At 41.4% G+C, this 24,613-nt stretch overlaps 4 protein-coding genes across 5 annotated transcripts; 3 read left to right on the plus strand and 1 right to left on the minus strand.

The window, feature by feature from the left end:
• The first annotated feature begins 1,157 nt into the window (after positions 1-1,157).
• aamp (angio-associated, migratory cell protein) lies at positions 1,158-5,381 on the plus strand. Its single transcript, XM_084574833.1, has 11 exons — positions 1,158-1,469; positions 1,607-1,744; positions 1,840-1,959; positions 2,245-2,384; positions 2,674-2,818; positions 2,905-2,988; positions 3,116-3,231; positions 3,321-3,415; positions 3,509-3,599; positions 3,978-4,132; positions 4,788-5,381. Exons 1-11 carry the CDS (start codon positions 1,379-1,381, stop codon positions 4,861-4,863), a joined length of 1,251 nt encoding a protein of 416 aa, XP_084430959.1. The 5' UTR covers positions 1,158-1,378; the 3' UTR covers positions 4,864-5,381.
• Positions 5,382-11,546: 6,165 nt separating this feature from the next.
• LOC311509044 (G-protein coupled bile acid receptor 1-like) lies at positions 11,547-13,719 on the plus strand. Its single transcript, XM_084574083.1, has one exon. It carries the CDS (start codon positions 12,626-12,628, stop codon positions 13,643-13,645), a length of 1,020 nt encoding a protein of 339 aa, XP_084430209.1. The 5' UTR covers positions 11,547-12,625; the 3' UTR covers positions 13,646-13,719.
• Positions 13,720-15,928: 2,209 nt separating this feature from the next.
• LOC311509425 (intermediate filament protein ON3-like) lies at positions 15,929-20,051 on the minus strand. Of its 2 annotated transcripts, none has more exons than XM_084574634.1 (10): positions 19,917-20,051; positions 19,454-19,736; positions 18,556-18,764; positions 18,412-18,472; positions 18,223-18,318; positions 17,968-18,132; positions 17,756-17,881; positions 17,453-17,673; positions 17,298-17,323; positions 15,929-16,662 (listed from the first exon to the last, which is right to left on the minus strand). In XM_084574634.1, exons 2-10 carry the CDS (start codon positions 19,610-19,612, stop codon positions 16,472-16,474), a joined length of 1,254 nt encoding a protein of 417 aa, XP_084430760.1. In that variant the 5' UTR covers positions 19,613-19,736; positions 19,917-20,051; the 3' UTR covers positions 15,929-16,471. The 2 variants fall into 2 exon arrangements, with proteins under 2 accessions (XP_084430760.1, XP_084430761.1); XM_084574635.1 differs by having other exon boundaries at positions 16,521-16,709.
• Positions 19,939-24,165, plus strand: LOC311509424 (keratin, type I cytoskeletal 18-like). Its single transcript, XM_084574633.1, has 8 exons — positions 19,939-20,377; positions 20,470-20,552; positions 20,639-20,795; positions 20,899-21,060; positions 21,146-21,271; positions 21,767-21,996; positions 22,593-22,627; positions 23,597-24,165. Exons 1-8 carry the CDS (start codon positions 20,000-20,002, stop codon positions 23,980-23,982), a joined length of 1,557 nt encoding a protein of 518 aa, XP_084430759.1. The 5' UTR covers positions 19,939-19,999; the 3' UTR covers positions 23,983-24,165.
• Positions 24,166-24,613: the final 448 nt, after the last annotated feature.

The raw sequence follows: 24,613 nt of genomic DNA on the forward strand, positions 1-24,613 counted from the left end.
GCAGTCAGTGAGCGGTGCCAGCAGCATATAGGAGGAGGTGTAAAACTCCAACCAAAAAAACCTGATGTAGACAAACTGTGTTAAGTGTTCATAAAACATCTCCGGTTTGATGGAGGGATTAAGGAAGAGAGAACGGCCCCGTTTCTAAAGTATTCCCTGTGGTTTTACTGCACTTTAATGAATATACATAAACGTGAAGCGCATACTCTCAGATTTACAGAACACCTTTTGTTTTAATCACAGAAAGAAAATAGTTTCTGATCTTTCCCAGTGCACACAGAGGCCAGAGGTCAAGCTGCGTTCAGTCATTTTTTTTATTTTTTTATTTCACTACCCATGATGCTAGATCAAAGGGAACACCTTCATCTGACTTTTAAAATTTTTACCGTTTGACTTACTGGGACAAACGTGAAACAAGTTAAATTTTATTCATACGGTTGTATTTTAACAGAAATACTCATAAAAATGACGTTATAACTATGTATAACACTTGACAGTCGCGATCAAATTAAAGGGCTATCTTATCTTATCTTAAAGATTACACTACAATGATGTGATGGATGAGCACTTTGCCATGATAGTTTAGGATTGAGGAAGCAGCCAAGTAATGTTTCCCATACATGGAATTTTGGTTTATGGGTTGCTTCCAGAAACAGAACAATAATTTTTATAATATAATTGATGGACGGTGAGCGGGCAGTGACACAGGTTTCACATTAATTGAGAGGCAAACGCAGTAAATTGAAAAAGAAAATAAACAATGAAGTGAATTAACAAGCACATGGCCCCTAAATGTTTAGTAGTTAATTTAGCATTTATTTTTAATTCACGTTTTGATTTTCTCAATAAATGTGGACTAATATTATGCTTAAATGACTATTATTTTGAAAGGACACATTGAAACTGTCAATTTTTAACACTTGTATTTAGACATTGTTCTGTATTTAGACATTATTGTTCTGTATACAGCGCTAATAAAATATTATAAGCGTGTTTTATTGTTCTTTGTTTTCTTTATTATCTCACACGAGTCGCATTATTATCTTTTAATCGATTTATCAACGTCGCCATCTTGTGGACGAATTGGTAAACGACGCTTAAAGTGTGTGACTCACTCTGTCCTGCGTCATCAGTATGCGCCCGTCTCCCCAGTCGCTAAAGCATGTGAAGAAAACATGGAGGGGCAGCTTTTATGATATTTAACTGCCGTTTGCTTAAATTCGCGTGACACTGACATTAACATTAATGACCAAACGTGTAACATTTGTCCTCTATAGTTAGCGGAACGCGAGGCAGCGTAAAGTCAGGTTTGCTAACTTCGCTTTAGCCGCACACGTTACTTTTCGGTTGTTTTGCTAGCTCTTAGCCAGCTGATAGCATGGATAACACGGAGGAAAGTGCTTTGGACCTCCACGGAGATGAAGAAATCATCGAAGTCATCGACCTGCACGACACGGAGCCTGGCCCAGGTGGGTGGGAAACAGTTCTCGAGTCACCATGGCCGCTCGTGTGACAGCTAGATTTAGGCTAATGCTAACAACAATTCGGGTTTAAACATAAAACAACCACCCTCCGCTTCTTTTAAATACCTTACGTCCTCTTTCAGACGATTTGGCCGATGAGTTGGGGGACGTTGAGTTTGAGGAACCCGGGGACGCCGACGACGAAGGCTGGGAGACGGAGGACGAGATGGAAGCTGAGGCAGAGCAGGATGACAGCGAGCTCACCTTCTCCAAACACACAGGTAACATCCTCCCTCCGACGCGATCTCTGCCCGTGAGACAGCGACGATCTCTATAGTGGTTAAACCGCCCCCTCCAAAACACATCTCCCCTCCAGGCTCAGTGTTCTGCGTGAGCTTGGACCCAGTGACTAACAGCTTGGCGGTGACGGGAGGAGAGGACGACAAGGCGTACGTGTGGAGGGTGAGCGATGGAGAAGTTCTGTTGGAGTGCACAGGTGAGTGATGGAGGCTGTCTTTACGTCTGATTACCATTTTTCTTTTCTTGTTTTTTTTCTCTAAAAAACAAGAAAAATTAATGTGCTGTCATAAGAAAACAAGCTTTGTTATTGTGGCCCCTTACGGCCCTCCATAACGGTGTGGTCAGTTAATAGTAAAAGAAGAGAGCTCGCAGAGTAGATTGGGGTTAATGAAATATCTGTGAAGTAAAATCACATTTTCTCACAAAGGTGTCTGTGCCAAAAACCCGTGCGACACCTACAAAAGCAGCTTTGTCTCCGCAGGCCACAAAGACTCGGTGACGTGCGCCCTCTTCAGCCACGACTCCTCCATGGTGGCCACGGGCGACATGAGCGGCCTGATCAAAGTCTGGAAGGTGGAAACCAAGGAGGAGGTCTGGTCCTTCGAGGTGGGCGATTTGGAGGTGAGAGTCCAAAAACGCTGCTTTGTGCATCTGCAAGCACTTGCGCGAGGTCTTTTATTGGGGCTGGAGGAATTTATAAGGAAACGAGAAACGCTGACTGCTCAGACTGAGAGTGTGCGGTCTTTGTGGAGGAAGTGTGTGATCGAGGCACGCTCCCATTCCTCGGCCACGTCTGCTGAGCTGCCCGTTTATTAAGGCGTGTAAATCATAATAATTATAACGGTGGTAACTAGTCCAGTGGAAATTTCAAGGAAGACGGTTGGCGTGATGAGCTGTGCTTCGTCCTCAGTGGTTGGAGTGGCATCCCTGCGCTCCAGTGCTCCTGGCGGGAACGAACGACGGCAACGTGTGGATGTGGAAGGTCCCCGGAGGAGACTGTAAAACCTTCCAGAGCCCTGCGTGTCAGGCCACCAGCGGCAAAATCCTCCCTGACGGTGAGGGATAGCAAAACACCACCTGTATTGATTGATGATTTCCAACCCTAAAAATAACTTTTATTACTTTTTTTATTTCACTGCAGGTAAACGGGCCGTTGTGGGATACGGGGATGGAAGTGTGCGTGTGTGGGACCTGAAGCAGGGTAACACCCTCCACGTCATTAAAGGTGAGTTTTATGTGGTGATTTGGTTCGTCTCACTGTTTGCACGTTTTAGCGCTCTGATTTTTAATTGGCCAATGAAAGCAGCGGTTCGGGTTGCTGTAAAAGTTTTGTTGCGTGCGTCTCCTGGCAGGCCAGGACGGACACCAGGGGCCGCTGACCTGCCTGGCGTGCAACAAAGACGGCTCTCTGGTGCTGACGGGTTCGGTGGACGGCTGCGCCAAGCTCATCAACACGGCCACGGGCAAGGTGGGCGCTTCGGTGACGCAGCTACAAAACTGACAACCACGGAGGGCTGTCTAGCAGCGACCAATAACCGTGTTTATGTGTGTTTGAAGGTGGTCGGCGTGTTCCCCGCGGACGGAGGCAAAGCAAAAGGATCCGAAGACGAGGAAGAATCCAACTCCGTGGAATCGGTGGGATTCTGCAACATGTGAGTTGTAAAGCCGCTCACTTGTCTTTTTGCAGAATGAGCCGGAATGATGTTCAGCTCCTTAAAAGTTTCACCTCTCTTTGTCCCTTGCAGCCTGCCACTCATAGCTGTGGCGTACTTGGATGGGACTCTGGCCTTATATGACCTCTCCACGCAGGTCCTGAGGCACAGGTGCCAGCACGAGGTAAGCAGCAACAGCAGCACACAGAGACAGAGACGGAGACAGAGAGGGAGAGGGAGAGAGAGGGGCTCAGTTTCTGTGTGTTTAGTTCAGATCTCCATGCAGACCGCTTTGCGTGCACACACGTCTCAGCTCTACGTAGTGTGCGGTGAGATCACAAATTGAGCAACCACCTTCGGCGCCGTCAGGGATGTCTGTGCAGATGATGTCTTAATATATACATGCGGAGACGTCCAATTAGGGAAGTTCTTGTTTCAGTTTGCACAATAGTTCTGTCAGTAGTATTTTCTTCCTCTATCAGTCTAAAAATAGGCAGTTCATGCAGCATGCTACGGTTGAAATGGGTTTAGTCTGAAAGCTGTCCTCTCTGCGTCTCTCCAGGCTGGCATCGTTCACCTGCGTTGGGAGGAGTCTTCCTCCGTGGTGTCCACCTGCAGTTTAGATGGGACGCTGCGCTTGTGGGACGCTCGCTCCGGCAACATGGTGTCGGAGTACCACGGCCACACCGCAGAGATCCTCGACTTTGCCGTCAACAGGTATGAGTCCAGAGTATGATGAATTATTAACTAACGTAACGTACATAACATAACATAACGTAACTAACGTAACTAACGTAACATAACGTAACTAACGTAACATAACAAACGTAACCAACGTAAAGGAACTAATGTAACGGAACGGAACATAACAAATTTTACTAACGTAAAAGAACTAATGTAACGTAACTATCATGACATAACAAACGTAAAAAACGTAGACAACGTAAAGGAACTAATGTAATGGAACTAACGTAACATAACAAACGTAACTAACGTAACGTAGCTTACATAGCGTAACTAAAGTAACATAACAAACGTAAACAACGTAAAGGAACTAATGTAATGGAACTAACGTAACATAACAAACCTCACTAATGTAACATAGCTAACATAGTGTAACAAACGTAACATAACGAACATTACATAACAAACGTAACACAACTAACTAACATAACAACAAACGTAACGTATCAAACGTAACATCTCAGGTCGATTCTTTGCAACAAACCATCTTAGGTGAAGAAATTGAATGTTCATTCAAACATTTCCCACAGAAAAATTTTCACGTCGTCTTACTTACTGTTAAATTCACTACTCATTTATGTGGAATTGTCTGTTTGTCTCACCCCTTGCCGTCCTTGTCTCTTCTCAGGGAAGCGTCTCTCGCCATAACAACTTCCGGAGACTACCAGGCGAAAGTCTTCTGCCTCCAAAGACCTGATCGATAAAAGGACGACAGAGGAGGGAGGGAAGATTAATCGAGGAGAAGCGTCAGAGACATTCAATGATCGGACTGTTTTTTTTTTTTTTTTTGTGTGTTCTCTCACACTCAGCGGCACCGTTTCCTTTCTCCTCGGGATTTTTAAAAATATTCTGTTGTGTGGTCCGGACATCTCACCTGACCGCTAACAATGAATTTTCTGTCTTGGTCAACGATTGAGCACACCTCAAGCTGTAGAGACATCCTTTAGAACAAACTCTATTTTCGTCCAAGTACGCTCTTGTACAAGAATCTAAACAAAGTTAAATTCAAACAGTGATCCATTATAGTCTCCTGCCTGCGACATCCCTTTTTATGTTCAAAAAGATTTAGAGATAAAGCAGTACAAGAAAAGATGACTTTTATTCCTTAATTGGAGTTTTTGTCTGTGTGGTCTTCCAACTCCAATTTCTTTGGAAGTAAACTCAAGTGTAAATACAAAGAAAATAAATAAAAAATCCATTAAAATCATTTTCAGCCAAGGACGATTTTGCGTCATGTGTCATGTGTCATGCGTCGTCACGGCGATGTGAAAGGCCTGAATTTAAGAGGCCCCTTGGTTTGTTTAGACTGGTATCGATTCAGTTTTGACTCATACCAGATTGAGTGAGCCGGGAGCCGGTGAGTCATTCAGCAAAAGCGGATCTTAAAAACGCTATCTTGATGTGATTAAACGGAGGAATCATGTCATTTCCATTTAAAGTCAAATAAAACAAAAAAAAAAAAAGTTCTTTATCTGTTCCCACAGATGTTTAATGAAATTTTCCTTCAGTGACTGATGAGACGAGTGCTAAAGCCAAACGTGAGACAGATTTCCAACATTAGAATAACAATAATATGTTTGAGCGTCTGGGCTCCACATGTTATTTATGTGCTCATTTTTCCGTAATGGGTAGTCTCAAATGTGACAACAGACGGTAAAAGCTAAATGATAAATGTGAGACAAAAATAAAGAAAACCAACCAGTTGAACAAAATCCAAATAAAAATGTTTTAATTTATCTAACGAGATGAAAAAGACTTTAAAATAAAAGTCTTTTCCTTAAACTCCATTCTTCCAATAGTGTTGTTTATTAATGTCAACACATTTTTGACAGTCAGTGTTATTTTTTAGTATTTTTGTGCGTGTAGAAAGTGTTGAAAGTGTGAAAATAGCAAGTAGCTGGTAAGCAACAAAGAAATTATTTTGCTTTCTTTGCCCTGCACAGATTTAAAAATTAAAAATAAAGAGTAAAGTATAACAAAAACGAATATATAAAATATTTTAATATTCAAATTATATATCTATATATATATATATATATATAGATATATAATACTACCCATGCTATATACACGTATTATTAATATTTATATTATAAAAACTTAATGTATATATTTAATGTAATATTACATTATGATTAAAAAATATTTTATCCATGGATAGATTAGTTGACATGTCTTCTTTTAATATATATAATATATATATACACACACACACACACACATATATATATATATATATATATATATATATATATATATATATATATATATATATATATATATACACATTAAAAGAAGACATGTCAACTAATCTATCCATGGATAAAATATTTTTTCTGTCTATAGAAAATTATTATTTTAGATTCCGACTTGAAAGTGTGTATAAAATACAAGGTTTAACTTAGAAGACTCAACTTAAATTCACTAATTGCTTTATCATTAATATCGTTAACTGATTTCATTATTTCTTAATCAATTTTAATTTTGTTTTAGGGCATTTTCCATTTTCCATCTCTAAAACGTCAAATAAAACTTGCACCATGCAGGTCACATACTGTGTGCCACTCTCTCTAACAATCTGACTTTCTATGAAACTGGGAGAAGCAATGACGACACTTGACCTGCTCTAAGTCAGGAAGTAAATCAGCTGACCAGCTGTTTGTTGAAAATGGAGGATGAATGTGACCTTGTGTTTGCATGTGACTAATAGGAGCCTGTTCAGGAGAGAGCAGCCGGAGCTGCGATTGGTTACCTTGCTCTGATGGAGACCAGACTGGGCCGAGCAGAAGGGAGACTGTGTGGCTTCCAAACACATCACTGCGCTAATCTTTACACCTAAAAACTGATGTTCCCGAAGCCCGGTGTCTTCCATTGTCCATCAGGATGAGGAAAAACAAACGTCACTCGGTATCCTGTGCACAAGTGCTTCTTCCTTGTACCTCAGCATTTGAAAGTGTGCATGCATAACTCATCCAGACAGGCAGTAAAACATTTGCACGCACAAACATTTCTAAAAGCATTGTGTGGATGTGCAGTCAGGTAACCAAGAAGTTTCAGGCAAAACAAAGCACTTTCCATCCGTTTTATATTCAGCTTGTAAAATATGTTGCAGTGTTTCAGCAGGGTGCTCAGGGAAACTACCACCTGGCTAATGGGGCGTTCAGTGACAACAGGATATTTTCCTCATTTGTCACAGCGCACAGTGTTTGGCCTCCCAAATTGGCGTGAGTGAGGACAAAGGCTAGAGGGCTTATCACCTTTAGACCTCGGAGGCGCCTGATCTTTTAAATTGCAGCTCATATTCTCTGATGGCTGCTGTGCTGACATCAGACGCTGCCAATCTAATCAGCTGAGCAAAAAAAGAGGCAGGTACCGCTGCCAAGGTAAACACATCTGAAGGTAGGGGATGGATAGTGAAAAATCCATTAACAATACTGCCAGTAACCATAGTAACAGTGAAAGTGGGTTTGAAGTTTCAATGCTCTTAGTTTAATTGTTGAGTAAATAATGGTCACTGACACTAAAAATAAAATCTGAAAAACATTTTAAAATTTGGAGCATCTAAACTGTTTGGAAAAAACACAGAATATAATTTAATAACATGCTAAATGCTGCTAAACTCAAGAGAATGTAACATCACATGACAGCAACTGCTGTGCTAAGATAAGCTAGTTAGCTTTTTGAAGGCTTTTGCTTTGTCACGTTTCTTTCTACAGTATAATTTAAGATTTAGGTTTTACAATTATTATTTCGTGAGATAACTAATAATGGAGCATCAAAACTTATTATTTAAATTCTATTAAACAAGAAAATGATCAATGCGGTTTAGCTAAATAGCTAGCTAGCTAGCTAGTGTGTTTGGCTTTTTATTTTTGACTGTTTTCTAAGAATTTTTGTATTAATTCTCAGAAATTTCACATTTATATGGGTTAATATTTATAAAATGTATATATATATATATATATATATTATATTATATATATTTTATAAACTAAGACTGTTACTACATGTTATGTTAGAGTTGTGAGGGTAAACAAATCTCTTAAACAAAACTGGACTATTTTGTGCAGAATTTGCTTGTGGTTTTTATGTTGCCAAATTAATTATCATTTTAGGCCTTCAGCTTTGTGTCTGGCAAATAAATAATTCTTAAAATAATCTAAAATAGAATAAAGGCCAAACTGTTTTTGTAAACAAAAAAAATAAATAAATCATTTGTACCGGCTGTTGAATTTTTGAATTAAGTTTAAGTGTTATTAACTGAAATTAATGTTCTCAAATATTAGAAACTGCAATGAATTGAGTGTTAGTTTAAGTGGAAGTGAAACTAATTAGTCCAGCTTCAAGCGAACGTAAGGAAAGTTGGTATTAGTTAAGTGTTCTGGTCAAATTAAGCGGCGCCACAAGAGCTAGCATAGATCTCCTTCGCTAGCCGAGCTTCATTAATCTTATCACATTACATTTTTCCATTGTATGTAAAACTAAACCAGATTAGATCATTGATTTACTGTTGTGTAGGACCTTGCGTTCCTGGAAACCTAAGACGCACCGTCTCCTCCTTTATAATGTGAAGATGTTGTTCTTTCATGTCCAGCTTGTCCTCCCTGCGTAGTGTCTTTCCAGACGCTCCCAGGCTCAGGAACATTTCTGTTTAAATCCATTATCTGACCGGAGCTCGTCCATCTCTACCAGTGCCCGGGTAAGCTCCAAACTATCAGTGAAGGAGTCTTCTGTGTTTGGCTAACAAAACAGGTCCCTGCCGGCCTTCCATCCAACGCTGTGTTTAAATACGAGACGAGTGTGACAGCTGTTATGAAATCAGATGTAGACACTGTTGGATGTATATGTTTAGGTCAGACCTAGGGCAAATAAATGGAGCAAATACATCTTAGTATTTGGTTTAACCATAGACGGTCTGTAGGTTTAACCTACTTAAGAGGCCTGTATGGGAGAATCTGTTCTTGTCATAGCTCCGCACAATAAAAATATTGTGGATGTAATTTTTAAATTTTATAAGTGGCCTCAATAATGTCAAGTTAATTCCAGTGCTGTTGTATATTTATAGTACAATTCAGTGGAAAAAATTGGTAATAATACTTGGAAATATGCTTTATTCCTCTGTCTTGCTAAGACCATTAACTTCCTGCTAGCCACTGCGCCCAGCCTGATAAAACTTTGTGAACACACAACTTGTCGTTTTTACCTATCTGTTCATGTGAATGACATAAATTTAATAAAATGTGACCTTCAGAAGTTTTGACAGGTATATTTTTGAATTTCCTACAGGTCAAGCACCACATACGTAGCATAGCAGGGTAACACAAGGAATGGTACTAACTTTCAAAGCAAGAATCTTTTTTTTGGTGTTATTATAAAATATCCTACTATCATATTAAATAAGCATATTTTTTCAGCCTTAAGTTCTTGTGTATATTTAAGGTACAATTAAACCTGTGTGAGAGGAACAAATCGCTAAAAATACCGGGAAATGTGCTTCTGTCTTGCTAAGAGCGTTAGCTTCCTGCTAGCCGCTCCACCTTGCCTGATACAACACCATGAACCTACAACTTGTTGTTTTTGCCCATCTGTTCATATATGAATTAAAGATAGTGTTGACATTAAATTAAAAATTCTGTTCCAGGTTTGGAAGTTTCATCGCTGAAAGCTATTCCTGCGCTAAGAGCTAGCCATTTCTATAAAGTAGCAGCTTAGTAGCAAAACCATTAGAAGCAAAGTTACATTTCCAGAGAATTTGTAGGCTTGTAAATCTGAATGCATCTTCTCTTCGTATGTTCTCAAACCACTACTATTTATTTATTCTTTTGTTTTAAAATTTTAAATTGCTTATTGATTTCTTTAAATATTTATTTCCTCTGTTATTTACACTATCATTTAAATTCTTCTAAAAACAAACCTAACTTCCTGTCAACATAAATGTCTGCACAGCCCTGTTCCGGAAAACTATACTGTTTCTCTTCCGTGCCGACTAAGAAGCATCTGTAAACTCTTTGGAGGATTGAGAAACAACCGTATGTGTTGCTCAATAACTTCAATGGCTTGTGAGACAAGGGGGAAAATAAGTTGAATTTCTGAAATGATTTCTCATGCTCATCCTGTAATTCTCTAACCCCACTTTAAGATGACTACCATAAATATCTGGGACACATGTTGGGCCCGCCATGGAGGGTGTGAAGACAAAACGCATGCCTGCAGATGTTAACCTGGAATGTTCTTATCACTTTCAGGGTGCAGTGATAACATCTTGAGCCTTTTCCCATTCATGGACGTGCACTTCAGTCTGGACAGTGGTAGTGAGACATTAGTTAGTTCAAGGGTTACACGCCTCCTCTTTCAGTGCGCACTTCCCCTTTAAAGTATCTAAGAGGCAAAGCCCGGCTGCTCGCTCTGTCTCCGTCTTAGTTTGTGTTGAGGTTTTGTAAAGGCTGCTGGGATGACCGGGCTCACCGAGGGGATCTTAAAGGATAAAGAAGACACTCCTGTAGTTTATGCTGGACATTGGCGAATCATATGATATGCAGGAGAGCAGACTTGAAGTTATCAGGAGAGTGACAAGAAACTGTGTTTCATTTCAACTTCTCCTCTCCAGCGACACATGACTGGAATTATCACCAAACGGTATGTTATTGCTTGTGGTTTCACATGATAATCATGCATTTCTGGTGATGTTTTTAATCACATTATTTCTATTCTTTAACATGTTCTTGCATTATGGATAATTTTGACAATTTGTACTTTTTTCTTCTTATTTTTCTTCGCTTCTTTATTAGAGGAAAATTCTCAAACACGGGTGCTAAAATTATTTAAAGAAAAGCAAAGCGCAAACACAGCCCCCATTAAATTGAATGTGTTTCTGTGTATTCACCTTTTAAAGACCCTTAAAAGACTCTATGTGCCGAAACTGTAACAGGACTTTGATACCATAAAGCGCCCTTCAGTGAACCTGCAAATTGGGGAGTGTACACATATTGCAATATTTATTTTTTAATGTCTTGTTCAAACATAATATAGACTTTTATATAGAAGGTATAGCAGCAGACAGGACTTCAGTTTTAAAGACTTACTAAGAGGAGAAGAACTTAAACATGACCAGAGCGACATAGTAAAGCCTAATCAGAAAGCATATAGACATAAGTGTAACATATAGGTGTGGTTTATTATAGCTCACTGGGAGAATCTGTGTGCATTTTCCACTGGATATAACCAGCTGTAAACTTTGTTCAATTGTCTTCAGGACACACTTTTTAAAATTTAATGGACACAAAGAGAATTGTAACATGATTCGGTGGATTAATTATTTAACATATATTCATTAACAGGCAACAATGGGGCTAAATTTGTTTCAGCGGCGAAGAGATGACAGGAAGGAACATTGCAGGCGATAGCTGTGTTCCTGTTTATTCTTCTATCATGCATCTTACTTCTGAAACCGTTTTTGAAATCTTATTTTCTTGAATAAGCTTCAGCCAAACTACGCCGTGGCCACACAGGCTAAAATGACCTGACTGAACTCTTTTGTCAGTACTTCTGGTCCAGTCTTAAGATATTGTTAAGATATTTTTGCTTTCACTGAGGAGACTCATTACTTAATGACAAACAGCTATAAATTTAAGCATTACATGTTTTACAGTGCGTCCTTTTACTTGCGCTTGTATTTGTCCCTACATTCACCCCTCTTCCGTCTCATCTCACGAACCCCTTGAGGAAACGTCTTCAAGTTTGGTGCACGTGTTTACTTAGGCTCAAGGATGAACTGTAATTCAGATTGTGACGGCGACGTCTCGGAAAACGAGGAAATTACTCCGCGCCGGACTCAGATGAGCTGGAACGAGCGGAGTTAATGTCCACCGCAGCTCTCGCGTGCATTTTCCGATCACTTTGTTCATCTCCTCTCATTTGCTTGTCCCTAACCATTTTGTATATCATTGAATGCCACTGCTAAAAGCTTAAGATATCTAGCATGATTTATATAATGTGCCAGAAGTGAAGTGTTATTTATATGAAATTCATCTGGGGGAACGCCTTCAGGGAATTTCTAAAGGCTGATGTGGCTTTTTTTGTCCATAACCCTAACCCTAACCCTAAATCCTACAGTTCTTCAATTAAATGTCTTCAGGGCTTATACTCTGGACTGACTTAAATGTAAACAACAACATGACTGATTTGTAGAGGCAGCAATACGTTTCACATAATCCACTCTGCTCCTCTGCCTGCTACATTTTCTACAGAATCTGCTTTTTCATCTCTGTTCTATTGCATTTCCTGTCCTTGCAGGCCTCTCTGTGCTTCTTGAGAAATAACAACACAAACAAATATGAGCTAATACTCTCGATTCACTTTATTTAAAACATATCACCAGATCTCCTCGGCAGTGTTACGTAATCACTGTTTCTCTCTTTTTTTTTTTTTTTTTGTAGGTCAGCTGAACTTCGATGGGACTGGCTGGAGATGGACTACAACGACTCCCACGCCCTGCTCTCCGGGCGGAACCTCATCTACGTCATCACCGTGCCGCTGTCGACCTCCATCATCCTGGCCAACCTCGTCATCATCCTGGGTATCTCCTGGAACCGGCAGCTCCACAACACGCCCAACTACTTCTTCCTCAGCCTGCTAGTGGCCGACATGTGTACGGGCGTGGCGCTGCCTTTTATACCGTTAATGGGTCTGAACCGGGAGTTGAGTTTTAGCTCGTGCCTGGGGGCGCACGTGTTCCCGAATTTCCTCTTCTTGGCGTTCCTCTTCAACCTGGTGATGGTCCACTATGAGCGCTACATATGCATTGCGGACCCACTGCATTACAGTAACTTGTGGATGCATCGCAATTTTCCTTTGGCGTTGATTGCGGTGTGGGCGCCGCCCCTCCTGTACGCATCTCTACCTGCTTTCGGGTGGAATAACTGGACAGGGCCGGATTGGGATGGCTGTTGTGAAAGTAGCCAGAAGTTACTTTCAAACTGTTCCGCAAATGGAACGGCGTGCTGCTCGTACAGGCGGGTGTTCCCCAACGCGTTCATCTACTTGGAGGTGTACGGCCTGGTTTTACCTGCTATTCTTACCATCGCTGGCATGACTGGCCGGGTTCTGTGGATCACCAGAGGCCAGCTGAAGAACATTTGCCGCCTCCATCGTTCTGTGGAGCGAGGAAGCCAGGCCTCAGACCGGGAGCAGAGGCTGAACCTGCGGTACACCCGCTGCGTGGTGGCGGTGTCGCTGACCTTCCTCGCCTGCTGGGTTCCCTACATCATCTACATGCACGTCTGCATCGCGTTCCTCATCAGCGACACCAAGTGGAGCTCCACCACCCACATTGTGCTGTCCTGCACCGGCATCGGAAGCATGGCCGTGGTGCCGCTGGTGCTCGGCCTGGCCAACAGGCAGTACACGGAACCCGCGTGCAAACTCATCCAGAAGCTCAGAGACAGGTGGAGGCGGAGGACAGAGGCGCCAGAGGAGGTCGCGCTTTGAAAGAATACTGAGGAATCTAAATATTTATGAAGCCTTCTCTGTAGGAAATGTGATGTCGCTAAGAGGCCGTTGGCGGAAAAAAAGACGGTGATTGATTCTGCCAATTATTTATCAATGTTCTTGGACATCTCTGAATGTTTAACATAAAGTTCGTCATCAAATAATATTAGGAGAAAGATTAAGGTCTCAGGATGCCATATCTTGAAATCACAGTATGTCTGTAACAGATAATTTAAGTATCATTATTGACCTGATGACCTTTGACTTGATCTTGCTGTCTTGACGCAGTTTTATTTCCTTCTATTGTTGCACTGGCATCCAAATGTATTCATATGTTTTCGCACAACATGTCATATTTAACCCCATAAAAAAATAAGAAAAGCTTCTCTTTTCCATCGAGATACAACACTTCACAGGATATTTAATTGGTCTGATTACACACAGCGTCACTTTGAGTCATTTACTACTCAGCTTTGTTCACAGGTATAAAAACACACTTTTATTTGAATGCGATTGCCACGCAACCTGCTGAATGTGACGGCTGAATGTGAATGTAAATTCTCTCCGTGATAACATCATAAACTGAAATAAACCTCCCTTGTATTGGTGTATTACGTCCTATAAATACAGTTCAACGTCGTGTTGCTTGCTCTGGACATCAATTTTAACGGTCGTACAGCTTCTCCATCTGTTACCCCCCCCTGTCTGCGATGTTTACTCCCACTTCCCTCGCCAGTGTTTATCTACATACTGGTATGCGAGCTGAAGAGGGGAGACCATCCACCGTCTGTAATACATCTACAAGACATGAGATTAGGCCTGCGGCAAGAACGCGAAGGAGAAAGATAAGGTTTGCATTTCAAAGTTGGAAATGAAGAGTTTTCGCAATATTTAGATAAGTTATTAAGGGAGGATTAATCTGCTGCGTCAAAATACTTGTTTTTGAAGAAGTGTTTTATGTAAGCCATTCAACGGAAATGAGTTCTGATTTGAGGCTTGATTAAATTTGGAATATGTTGTGGTAGATAGTATGTGGGTGGAAAGGAGACAGCCGGCAAAGCCGAGCCGGCTTTAAAATCAAATTAAAGAGATCTGAACTGTTGTTATATTAAGACATCTATGTGGCCTTGTTAGACCTTTTGTTTTCCACATCAAAACATCATGTATGTCAGCAAGACGGAGGAGAACCGGGCGACGAGGAGGAGGAGGATGGAACAGGACGAGACTGTCGGGCTCCAGCGACTCCGCTAAAGACTTAACTGCTGTCTTTATCAACTTGAAAACCTTTCAGCTTTTCATTTAACAAACACACCGTGCTAGCACAGTGCCTGGATACTTTGAACAATATTTGAACAATATTTTTGGACAATTTGTCAGAGAAATTGCCATGATTTAGACCATTTCTAACATGGCTATGTTAAATGCGTAGCTTTAGCTCGCACCCTGTTAGCTTAGCTTAGCATAAAGCATGGAGATAGGGTATCTAAACTATCTTTTTTCCCCTTGGCTTATAGTACTTACAACCTCATAAAAGGCTAATTTCAACTTTGTCTGTTTTAACACGAGATATTTTGTCATTAACATGGCTATTGTGGCTCATTGGGTCATGCTAACTCTTTGCCTCAGTCACAGAAATAAAGTATCTTCAAAAGATATGATATATCTATTTATAAATCACTTTTAAATTCCACACAGGGACAAATAAATATGGTAAATATTTAAGATAAATATTTGATAAAAATAAATATACAAATGATTAGGTTAGCTAGCAAGTTACCCTGTGATGGAGATCCCCAAAGCAGTTAGCAAAATGGCTGTTAGCAAAATGGTACTTTCGTTCACTAATATCTGTGTTTATGTTCAGACTTTGCTTCAAATTATTCACTCATTCGTGCACATTCCTTTTTAAAGCTGGAGCTTGACGCAGTTTTCCTCACATATTTTGTTACAGCTCCTCATTTCTTGAAGGATGTGGAGAGCGCAAAGTTAGCCTGAAACAATGAGCTAGCGAAGCCACTCTAATGGAAAATATGCCATTAAGAATTGGCTGGAGTCACAAGTTTGGTGGGAAATTGGTTGATTAAGAACCAGAAATATATAGTAAGTTTTAGTGCTGTACGTCCAGGCTAGCCATTTCCCCACTTTCCACTTTTTATGCTAGGTTATGCTAACCGCCTCCAAGCTCCTGCTAAGTATAAAGTCTCTCAAACAATTAATAAAATTCATTTAGCTATTTTTTATATCATTGTACACATTTGTGTGAAAGAACAACAGCAGACAAACTGACCTTGTGTTATTTATTAACAGTAAAATCTTGTGATCATTTTGGCATATTTCAGGCACAAAGTCACAGAGAACAATTCCAATGTTTACAGGATTTCAGACTTGCAAACATTCCCTATTGCAGCATTTTGTAAAAGATCCAGGACATACATTACAGCACCATTGAAACAAACAAACAACGCAAAATAAAGAGTTTATTTTCCTTAACTACCAATGCGAGAACCAACGAAACAGAAACACTCCTTTAACCACAAAACCTCAAAGCCTTATTCCCATTTAGGTCACAGATGTTTGACAGAAACAACAACAGGAAAACATAAAGCAACGCGACAAGTCTTTACAAATGCAAACAAAATATTCAGCCTGCCATGAAATTGTTCACTCTACCAGAAAGCACACAAGCAAATTGTACTGATTATTATATTAAAATTAGGATTCTGAATAGTTTAATTTAACATAACTTAATTTGAAGTTTTTTAAATTCACATTTTGCGGATTTACTGGAATGCTGCAGACAAAGGTGAAGTGGGAGGTCCCAGTCAATCACTCAGTGTACTGCGAGCTTTGCGACACAACTCTTCCCATTTCCACTTCCACCCGGATCAGCAGGCGTTTCTTTGAGGGGGTGACTCCTGGTGGGTTAGTGGTGGTGGTGGTGGTGGGTGGCTGGACGGCTGTGGGTTCTGCAGCTTGTGGCTTCCCTGGCAGGTGTTGCTTCGGTGGCAGGTGAACGTCTGCGTGCAAGTAAGGACTTGGATTGGTTGGTTTGTTTTTTAGTAATCTGAGCAAAAGAAAGGTTTGATTTTAGTAAGGAAAAACATGAATCAAGTATGAGAAAGCTGCTATATGTGCATTTCTGTGTGGACATTCTTCTTTTAATTAGCTACCTTAACTTTCCTGCCTCTCCGCCTTTGTTATCTACTTTGACAACAAACGCAATGGATATTGATTTACTACATTTCACCGAATTCTTTTCAACAAGCTTCAGACAGTATTGAATTTATTTTGGTATACTGAGGCTTTAGTGGTGTAGAAATTGGAAGCAATGAATTTTTAGATGAGTAGTTCATTCATTCATCTTCTGTACCCGCTTATTCCTGTTAAGGGTCGCGGGGTAGATGAGTGGTTTCAAACCTATTACCCAGGACCACCACAAGGGGTCGCAAGTTGACTACAAATTGTCAGAGATATTAAGTTAATCTTGATCATCTTTTATTTTAAATGCCAGGAACTACAATTTGAGCTGCAACGAAAAAAACAAATGACATCCTAAAGCGCATATCTGTTCTGAAGTATTAAAATAAAGCAACATACTAATCCAGAAATGCCATGTTAGTAGAGCTAATTTCAGTAATAAAATTGTTCTCACCTGTGTTGCGCATGTAGTCGTTAAGCCTTTACACAGATGGAGCAGAGAAAGTTGTTAGTGCAAACATTTATACATTTATCCATATATATTTTTTTTTTTTATTCTCATGCTTAGTGATGTGCTCTCGCCCACAAATGTATTCCTCAGTCACATACCTCAGCTCCTCGCCCTCCAGCAGCTTGCGGTAGGTGGCGATCTCGATGTCCAGGGCCAGCTTGAGGTTCAGCAGCTCCTGGTGCTCACGGATCTGTCCCGCCAAGTCCTGCTTGGCCCGCCGCAAGGCCTCCTCCAGACGGCCGATGTCTTCCCGGACTTGGTCCAAGCGCTCGTCGCCTTCTTTTCTAATGTCATCGATTTCTTTTCTCAGCTGCTCTTGCTGACACGGATGTAAGAAGACGTAATTAGTGGCTGGTTAATCGCATGTGGTACGATGTGTGTGAGCTGTGTGTGATCCCAACCTTCCTTTTGAGAGCATCCAGGTCTCCTGTGAGCCTCTGGATGTGGCGCAAGATGTCTGCGATCTCCCTCTTTATGTCACGCACTTCCTGCTCACGCTGTCCTGCAGATGTCACCAAAGCATCCATCTAAAGTGGGAAAAGTGAAAATCGTATAACTATTTCGTAGTTTTAAGATGTTGCATTAGAAATCATAGACATCATCTCATCCTTACTTTTCTTTGGTTCCAGTGCTCGGCTTCCTCCCTGGTGCGGGCGGCCATGTTGGCATACTGAGCCCTGACGCCCTCGATGATCGCGTCCATGTCCAGATTCCGTCTGTTGATGTCACGTATGACCACCGTCTCGTTCTGGATCTGGGATTCCAGCTCCTTGATTTCCTGCAGGGGGAAGACATGAGGACAGCAGTTCATATGTTTTTTTTTGTTGTGGTTCTGCTCCAGATTGTCACAACATCAGTTTGTCATTACCTCGTCGAAGCCGGCCCTGAGGAACTCCAGCTTTTCCATCAGGTTCTCCAACTCCAGAGTCTTCTCTATTTCCTCCAAGTGACTTTCATCTACATTCTGTTGCAAGCACACATTAAACACGCACATGCATGAGAAGCCACAGGTATATTTGTGAAGTTTTTAATGTATCTCTAAAAAGCCTTAATGTACCTTTTTGGTGACGATGAAGTCATTCTCCAAATCAACCTTCTTCCTCAATTCGTCCTCATAACTGAAACGCAAAGGGTCAAATCTGAATGTGTGCCTCTGCAGCTATGAAAAATCAGACCAGTCCACTTTGACCTGCATGCTGACCTCTTCTTGGTATCCTCCACCTCCATCTGGGACCTCTCCAGTCCGTCCTTCAGCTTCTCCTGGTCAGCGAGCAACTGCTCGATCTGCTGCTCCAGCTCGCGCTCCGCCTGATTCGCGAGCTCCTCGACCTTCCCGGTGTAGTCCTCCTGCTGCTTGAGGATCTTCAGCTTCGTCTCAAGCTTTTTCTTCTCATCCTCCAGGTTTTTGACCTAAAACAAGGACAGATAAAGCAAGAGGGGTTGATTCATTCATTCATTCATCTTCTGTAACCGCTTATTCCTGTTAAGGGTCGTGGGGTCTGCTGGAGCCTATCCCAGCCGTCATCGGGCAAGAGGCGGGGTACACCCTGAACAGGTCGCCAGTCTATCACAGGGCTAACTCAGAGAGACAGACAACCATTCAGACTCACATGCACACCGATGGTCAATTTCGAATTAAACTAACGAACATTAATTTAGATCCACTAGGTGGCGCCCAAAACGCTTTCAACAATCTTTCTTGGGACAGACGCTTGCAGGAGTCACTTTCTGTAGCCTCAGGTAACAGATAATGGTGAACTCGGCTGAAGTTAATCTAGGTATTGCTTTTACAAAGATTGCATCCATTACAAAAGTCTTGCTTCTAGATTATGCGCTGGTTCAAACGACAGAATGAAATAAACAATAAATTAAAAGCAAAGCACTTTTTTCTCAAAAAAAAAAAAAAGTAGCAGATTAAGACAGAGTATACCAAACATCAAAAATTAATTGAAATAATTCTTTAATCCTTAAGTGGTTATTATTAAATTACGCATTAATAAACTGTTGCGTAAGGATTATTGAAAACCAGCATATTTATATTTTATAACAACAGAAAAAAAACAAAACGTGAAAATAATTATAAATAGTAATTTCCGAACCTTGTCGATCAGCTGGACGAACTTGTTGTTGAGTCCAACCATGTCATCCTTCTCCCGGGCTTTACCCGATGAGTCCACTCTGTGGGTCGGTTGGCTTTTGACCGGCCCCGAGCTCCCCGGGCTGTAGGACTGGCTGCTGTAGTCTCTTGATTTGGACATAGTGGAGCTTGACACGGCGGGCTGACGTCTGGCTGAACAGGTGAGAGAGGTGAAGGCGACCCTGAACCCTCCACATCAGCTGCTTTTAAGGTGGACAGGGGCCACCCGTCACCTCCCCAAAACTCTGCATGCGCCCAATCACAAGAGGACAAGTGCAATATTACAGTGAGAAAAATGAAAAAGTCGACATGAAATACTTGAATTTCGACTCTGAACCTGTTAGGTCAGGAGTGGGGCTGGTCACCAGGAGCCAATGGCATACCTGGGGGCGGATTTGTGCGTAAAAAGCAGGTACAAAACCTACCTGCATCCTCCGTATCCATCAAGTGACTCCCCAGACAAGAAGTCTCCGTGTCAGTCTGAGCTCGCTCCCATTCAGCATCAATCATGCCTATAAACAGCGCCGCGAGTATGTTCGGCGGAGCCGGAGGAAGAGGCTCCAGGGCGTCGGTGGCGAGCCTGGAGGGGCTGCGCAATGTGCTGCGCAATAATGACACGGTGAGAGATGCCGCTCCGGCGCCTCAAGCCGCTGCAGCGCCCACCGGGCCCCCTGCTTCTGAGGCTCCCGTAGTCCCCGCGGACGACAAGCAGACACTGCGGGGTCTGAATGACCGTCTGTCCGGCTACCTGGACAGAGTGAAGCAGCTGCAGGACGGAAACCGCGAGCTGCAGAAAGAGGTCGATGACATTCTGGCTAAGAGACAAGCACCTGAGGGACGCGACTGGAATGAAGTCCAGAAACCCCTGGAGGAGCTGAAGGAGAAGGTGAGTCAGACTCTTTATTTAAACGTTTTTAGAGCTTTTTTTTTTTCTTTCCATAAATTACTGCACTCATGCCGTGCCATTTATCTCCTCAGATCAAAGACATCACCCTGGACAATGCAAAGCTGCTGCTTCAGACGGACAACACCAACCTGGCAAACAACGACTTCAAGACCAAGTGAGTCATGCAGTGCAGCCAAAACTCAGATTAAAAAAAAAAAAAAGTCGTTGCGTTCATGGATCACTGTTGGGCTCTGTTTGCAGGCTGAAGGATGAGACAGATGCTCGGAAGGAGTTAGAAAAAGACCTGGACGATCTGAACAGAACCCTGAATGAATCCAGACTGAACCGTGAGCAGACGCAGAAAGAGATTGAATTGCTGAAGGAGGAGATTGATCGAGTGGAGCGTGAACACAAAAATGTAAGCGCACACAGATAAAGTGTCTACTTCATCTGCAACTTTAAAAAAAAAATAAATAAATAAAAAAAAAAGTGTAAAAACTAAACATGGGATATTCTTGCAGGAGGTGGATGTTCTGCGTAAGAAGATACAGGACTCCGAGGTGAAGGTGGAGATCGAGTCCCAGGACTCCAACCTGCCTGGGATTGTCAACGGTATCCGCAACCAGTATGATAAACTGGCAGAGAAGAACCTGAAGGAGACGGATGAATGGTACAAGAGCAAGGTATGCTACCCGCAGCCACCTAAAGTCAATCCGCTCCCTCTGCTCTGCTTATCTCACTGCCTCCATCCCGTTTGTCTTCTCGAAGTTTGAAAACATCAAAGTGGAGGAGGCCCAAAACACCGAGGCCTTGCAGTCCGGAAAGAATGAGCTCAAGGAGCTTCAGAAGCAAAAACAAACCCTGGAGATTCAGATTCAGACCTCGTACAGCACGGTAACCGCACACACACAAATGCACGCACAAGCTTTGTTGCACAACAAACAGAGCGAGTGCATCCTCAAGACGAGTTTGGAGATGCCTCGACGTTTACCACGTTCTCACATAACTCTGCAGCATCCTTTGCAAAACTCAGACGCACATTCGATCACAATCAGACCTTTTCAAAAAGATAAAAATCTTTCAAGCAGTTCTTCTGGAGTTGAAAAAAATTTCCTTTATCATATCAGGAATGATAAACAACTTGCAGAGATGATCGTCTACCGGCCCTCTTCACAGGCATTCCTGACTACCCTGTCATTAAACTGTAAAGTGCCACTTTAAACCAGATTCCTCACCCATTTCACGCTAGTCTTTGACAAGCCACCTGGATCTGGTCTTGCATAACAAAACAAAGTGTAAACATGTAAAGGGTCTATGCCCCTGAGAGGTTATGGTGATTCATTATGTGCGACCACTTGGAGACAAAGCCATCTCATGTCTTCCTTTCAGATGGGCAATCTGGACCGCACCGTGGAGCTCACCAAAGATGAGTACAGCAGACGTCTGTCCCCACTGTACCAGGTAGTGATGGACCTGGAGAAGGAGCTGAAGGAGGTTAGGTCTCAGGTGGAGCAGCAGGTGGAAACCAACAAGAACCTGCTGTGTGTCAAGATGAAGCTGGAGGCTGAGATCAATAAGTACCAGCAACTGATCCATGGCATAACCACTGAGCCTGACAGGTGAGGATGATCGAGCCTTTAGACTTCCCCAAATTAAACGTGTGTTGGGTACACGCACACCTATACCAACAGCTCAAACAAAATTAGTAATGTGTTTAATCATTTCTAGTATTTTAATGTGTAAAAAAAAATTTATTCGCTTTATTGACAAGAGTTTGATAAAAAGTTTAATTCCACTCATGTCTTTGAGTCATAAACATAGAGTTACAAGCGATAACCAGGTAGCTTAGCTTAGCACAAGACAAAGGAATTCTGGGAAAAGCTAGCAAACGTCCAAAGCTAACGAATCACACTAAATAAACAGGCTAAATGTCCTGTTTTATTTTATTTAAAAAAAAATCAAAATGTAAAAGTTTAGCTAATTAATGAGTTGTTTATGCTAAGCTAAGTTAACAGGCTGCTAGCCATAGCATTAAACACTGGCAAGAAAGTGAATAAATCATTTTCCAAAAAAGCAAAATCTTAAAGGACAATATTAACAATTAGACCTTTTAAAATATTTAAGGGACAGCAGGTAAATATGCCAACACCACACAGAAGCATAGTGTACCTGTTTGCTATTCGTTAGCATACTTTATGCTCTTCTTCCCTGACAGCTTGGAGTTTGCTTTAGCGGATGCAGTGTTCGGAGGTAAGTTCTGAAACTGGCAGGAAACGGAAAAATAAATAAATGACTCCAACACGTTTGTGCTGTAACCTGATAGACAGGTTTACCTCTATCACAAAACAATCACCAGACTTTGATCAGGGGCTGCTTTCAGTTATGTCTTGTGGTCTGACTGGCTCGTCTCCAGCAGGAACCAAACAAAAGACAATGATCGGAATTTTTTCATTTCTGATATAAAGTCTGAAAACCAGAAAGAGGTAGAAAAGGTGTAAGCAGTATGGTTGCTGACATTAATACTGTAATGTGGATGCAATGGCTATAAAGTTTACACCTTACAGCTAATAGCATTACGTGCGGAGTTAAACTTAAAAGCTAACCCTCACATCACTTCTGGTTGTGGGAATAGTTTTGGGAAGTATGCTTATTATTATTTATTTAGTTTTTTTGGAAAGGATTTAATGAGAAGATTAAAACATCACTCATGTCAGGGTTTAACACCGTTGGCAGCAGTTAGCTTAGCTTAGCTTAGCACAGAAAAAAAGGCAATGGATAAAGAGCTAGCCTAGCTACACCAGAACCAGACAGAACTCAAAGTATGCAAATATATGCATATTCAGGGTTAAGCAATTGCTAGTTGTGTCCCTTAATTACACTTTTTGTGTAAAGCTAGCTGGATGCTAATGGCGGCTAACTGGAAAATATAAAATAAGCATATTTCCCAAATTGATAAAACTATTCCTTCACAGCCAGTCACGTCACTAAACTGCACTAAATTTCACTTTAAACTTGCAAATGCATGAAATCACACCAAATATTAACACCACAAGTAAAATTTAACAATTATGCCAAGCAAATCAATTACAAAAATTAAATGTTGTATGGATTCTCTGGCAGGATCACACGTAAATGAGAAGAAAGCTGAATGGCTAAAAGAATCCCAAACACATTTACATGAAAGTTACGCGTCGGTAATTGTGTCCTTTTTCTTTACAGAAGAGCAGAAGCCTAATGCCAAAGTGCCCGAACAGCAGGAAGAAGTGAAAGAGCAAACTCCTGTGAAGCAAGACAGTGCCCCCTTTAACAAATCTACTCCCCCCAAAGCTCCTGAAGAGGTTTCTGCTGAAGTGGAGGAAGGAGAAATCAGCAAGGCAGAGTCTGGGACTGTGAGCGAGGGAGCTGCTCCAGTCAGCACCGCTGCTAAGAAGAAAAAATCCAAAAAGTCCAAAACTAAGAAGGATTCAGCCTCCTCCTCCTCCTCTTCTTCTTCTTCTTCTTCTTCTTCTTCCTCATCCTCCTCCTCCTCTTCATCCTCTTCTTCCTCCGATTCCGAGAAGGAAGATGACAAGACCAAAAATGAGGATGAAGTCGCCAAAGCTTGAGCTCAAATGGCATTTTTTGTTCTTTTTTCTTGATTTTTTCCTGTTACTCTGACAGATATCACATTAAACGGTTATGAAGGTGTACTTTCTTGGGTGAAATAAATTCCATACGAAACAGAACCGCTCAGCAGTGTTTCATTGACTCACTCCTTTGATACATGAATTATGTGGCAATCTTTGCACAGTATGTTTTAATTTTATAATTTAAGATTAACAAAACCAGAAACTTTTTACATTTATGAAAGCCTAACCATTAAGTGTTTGCTGATTTTGCTTGAAAATTACAAAATTTTCTAAGTTACTGCAGAAGATACCTCTCTCTCATCTACAACCCCTGGCAAAAATGATGGAATCACCAGTCTTGGAGGATGTTCATTCAGTTGTTTAATTTTGTAGAAAAAAAGCAGATCACAGACTTGACACAAAACTAAAGTCATTTCAAATGGCAACCTTCTGGCTTTAAGAAACACTAAAAGAAATAAAGAAAAAAAATTGTGGTAGTCAGTCAATTGAAACAAAGGAGAGGATTATCAAACCAAGTACAAACAACATGGGAAGGTTGTTAAAGGCAAGCATACTGGTAGACCAAGGAAGACATACTGTATAAGCGTCAAGACAGAAAACTTAAGGC

Source organism: Chelon labrosus (assembly GCF_963514085.1).
Source record: "Chelon labrosus genome assembly, chromosome: 24".
NCBI classification, from domain to species: Eukaryota; Metazoa; Chordata; class Actinopteri; order Mugiliformes; family Mugilidae; genus Chelon; species Chelon labrosus.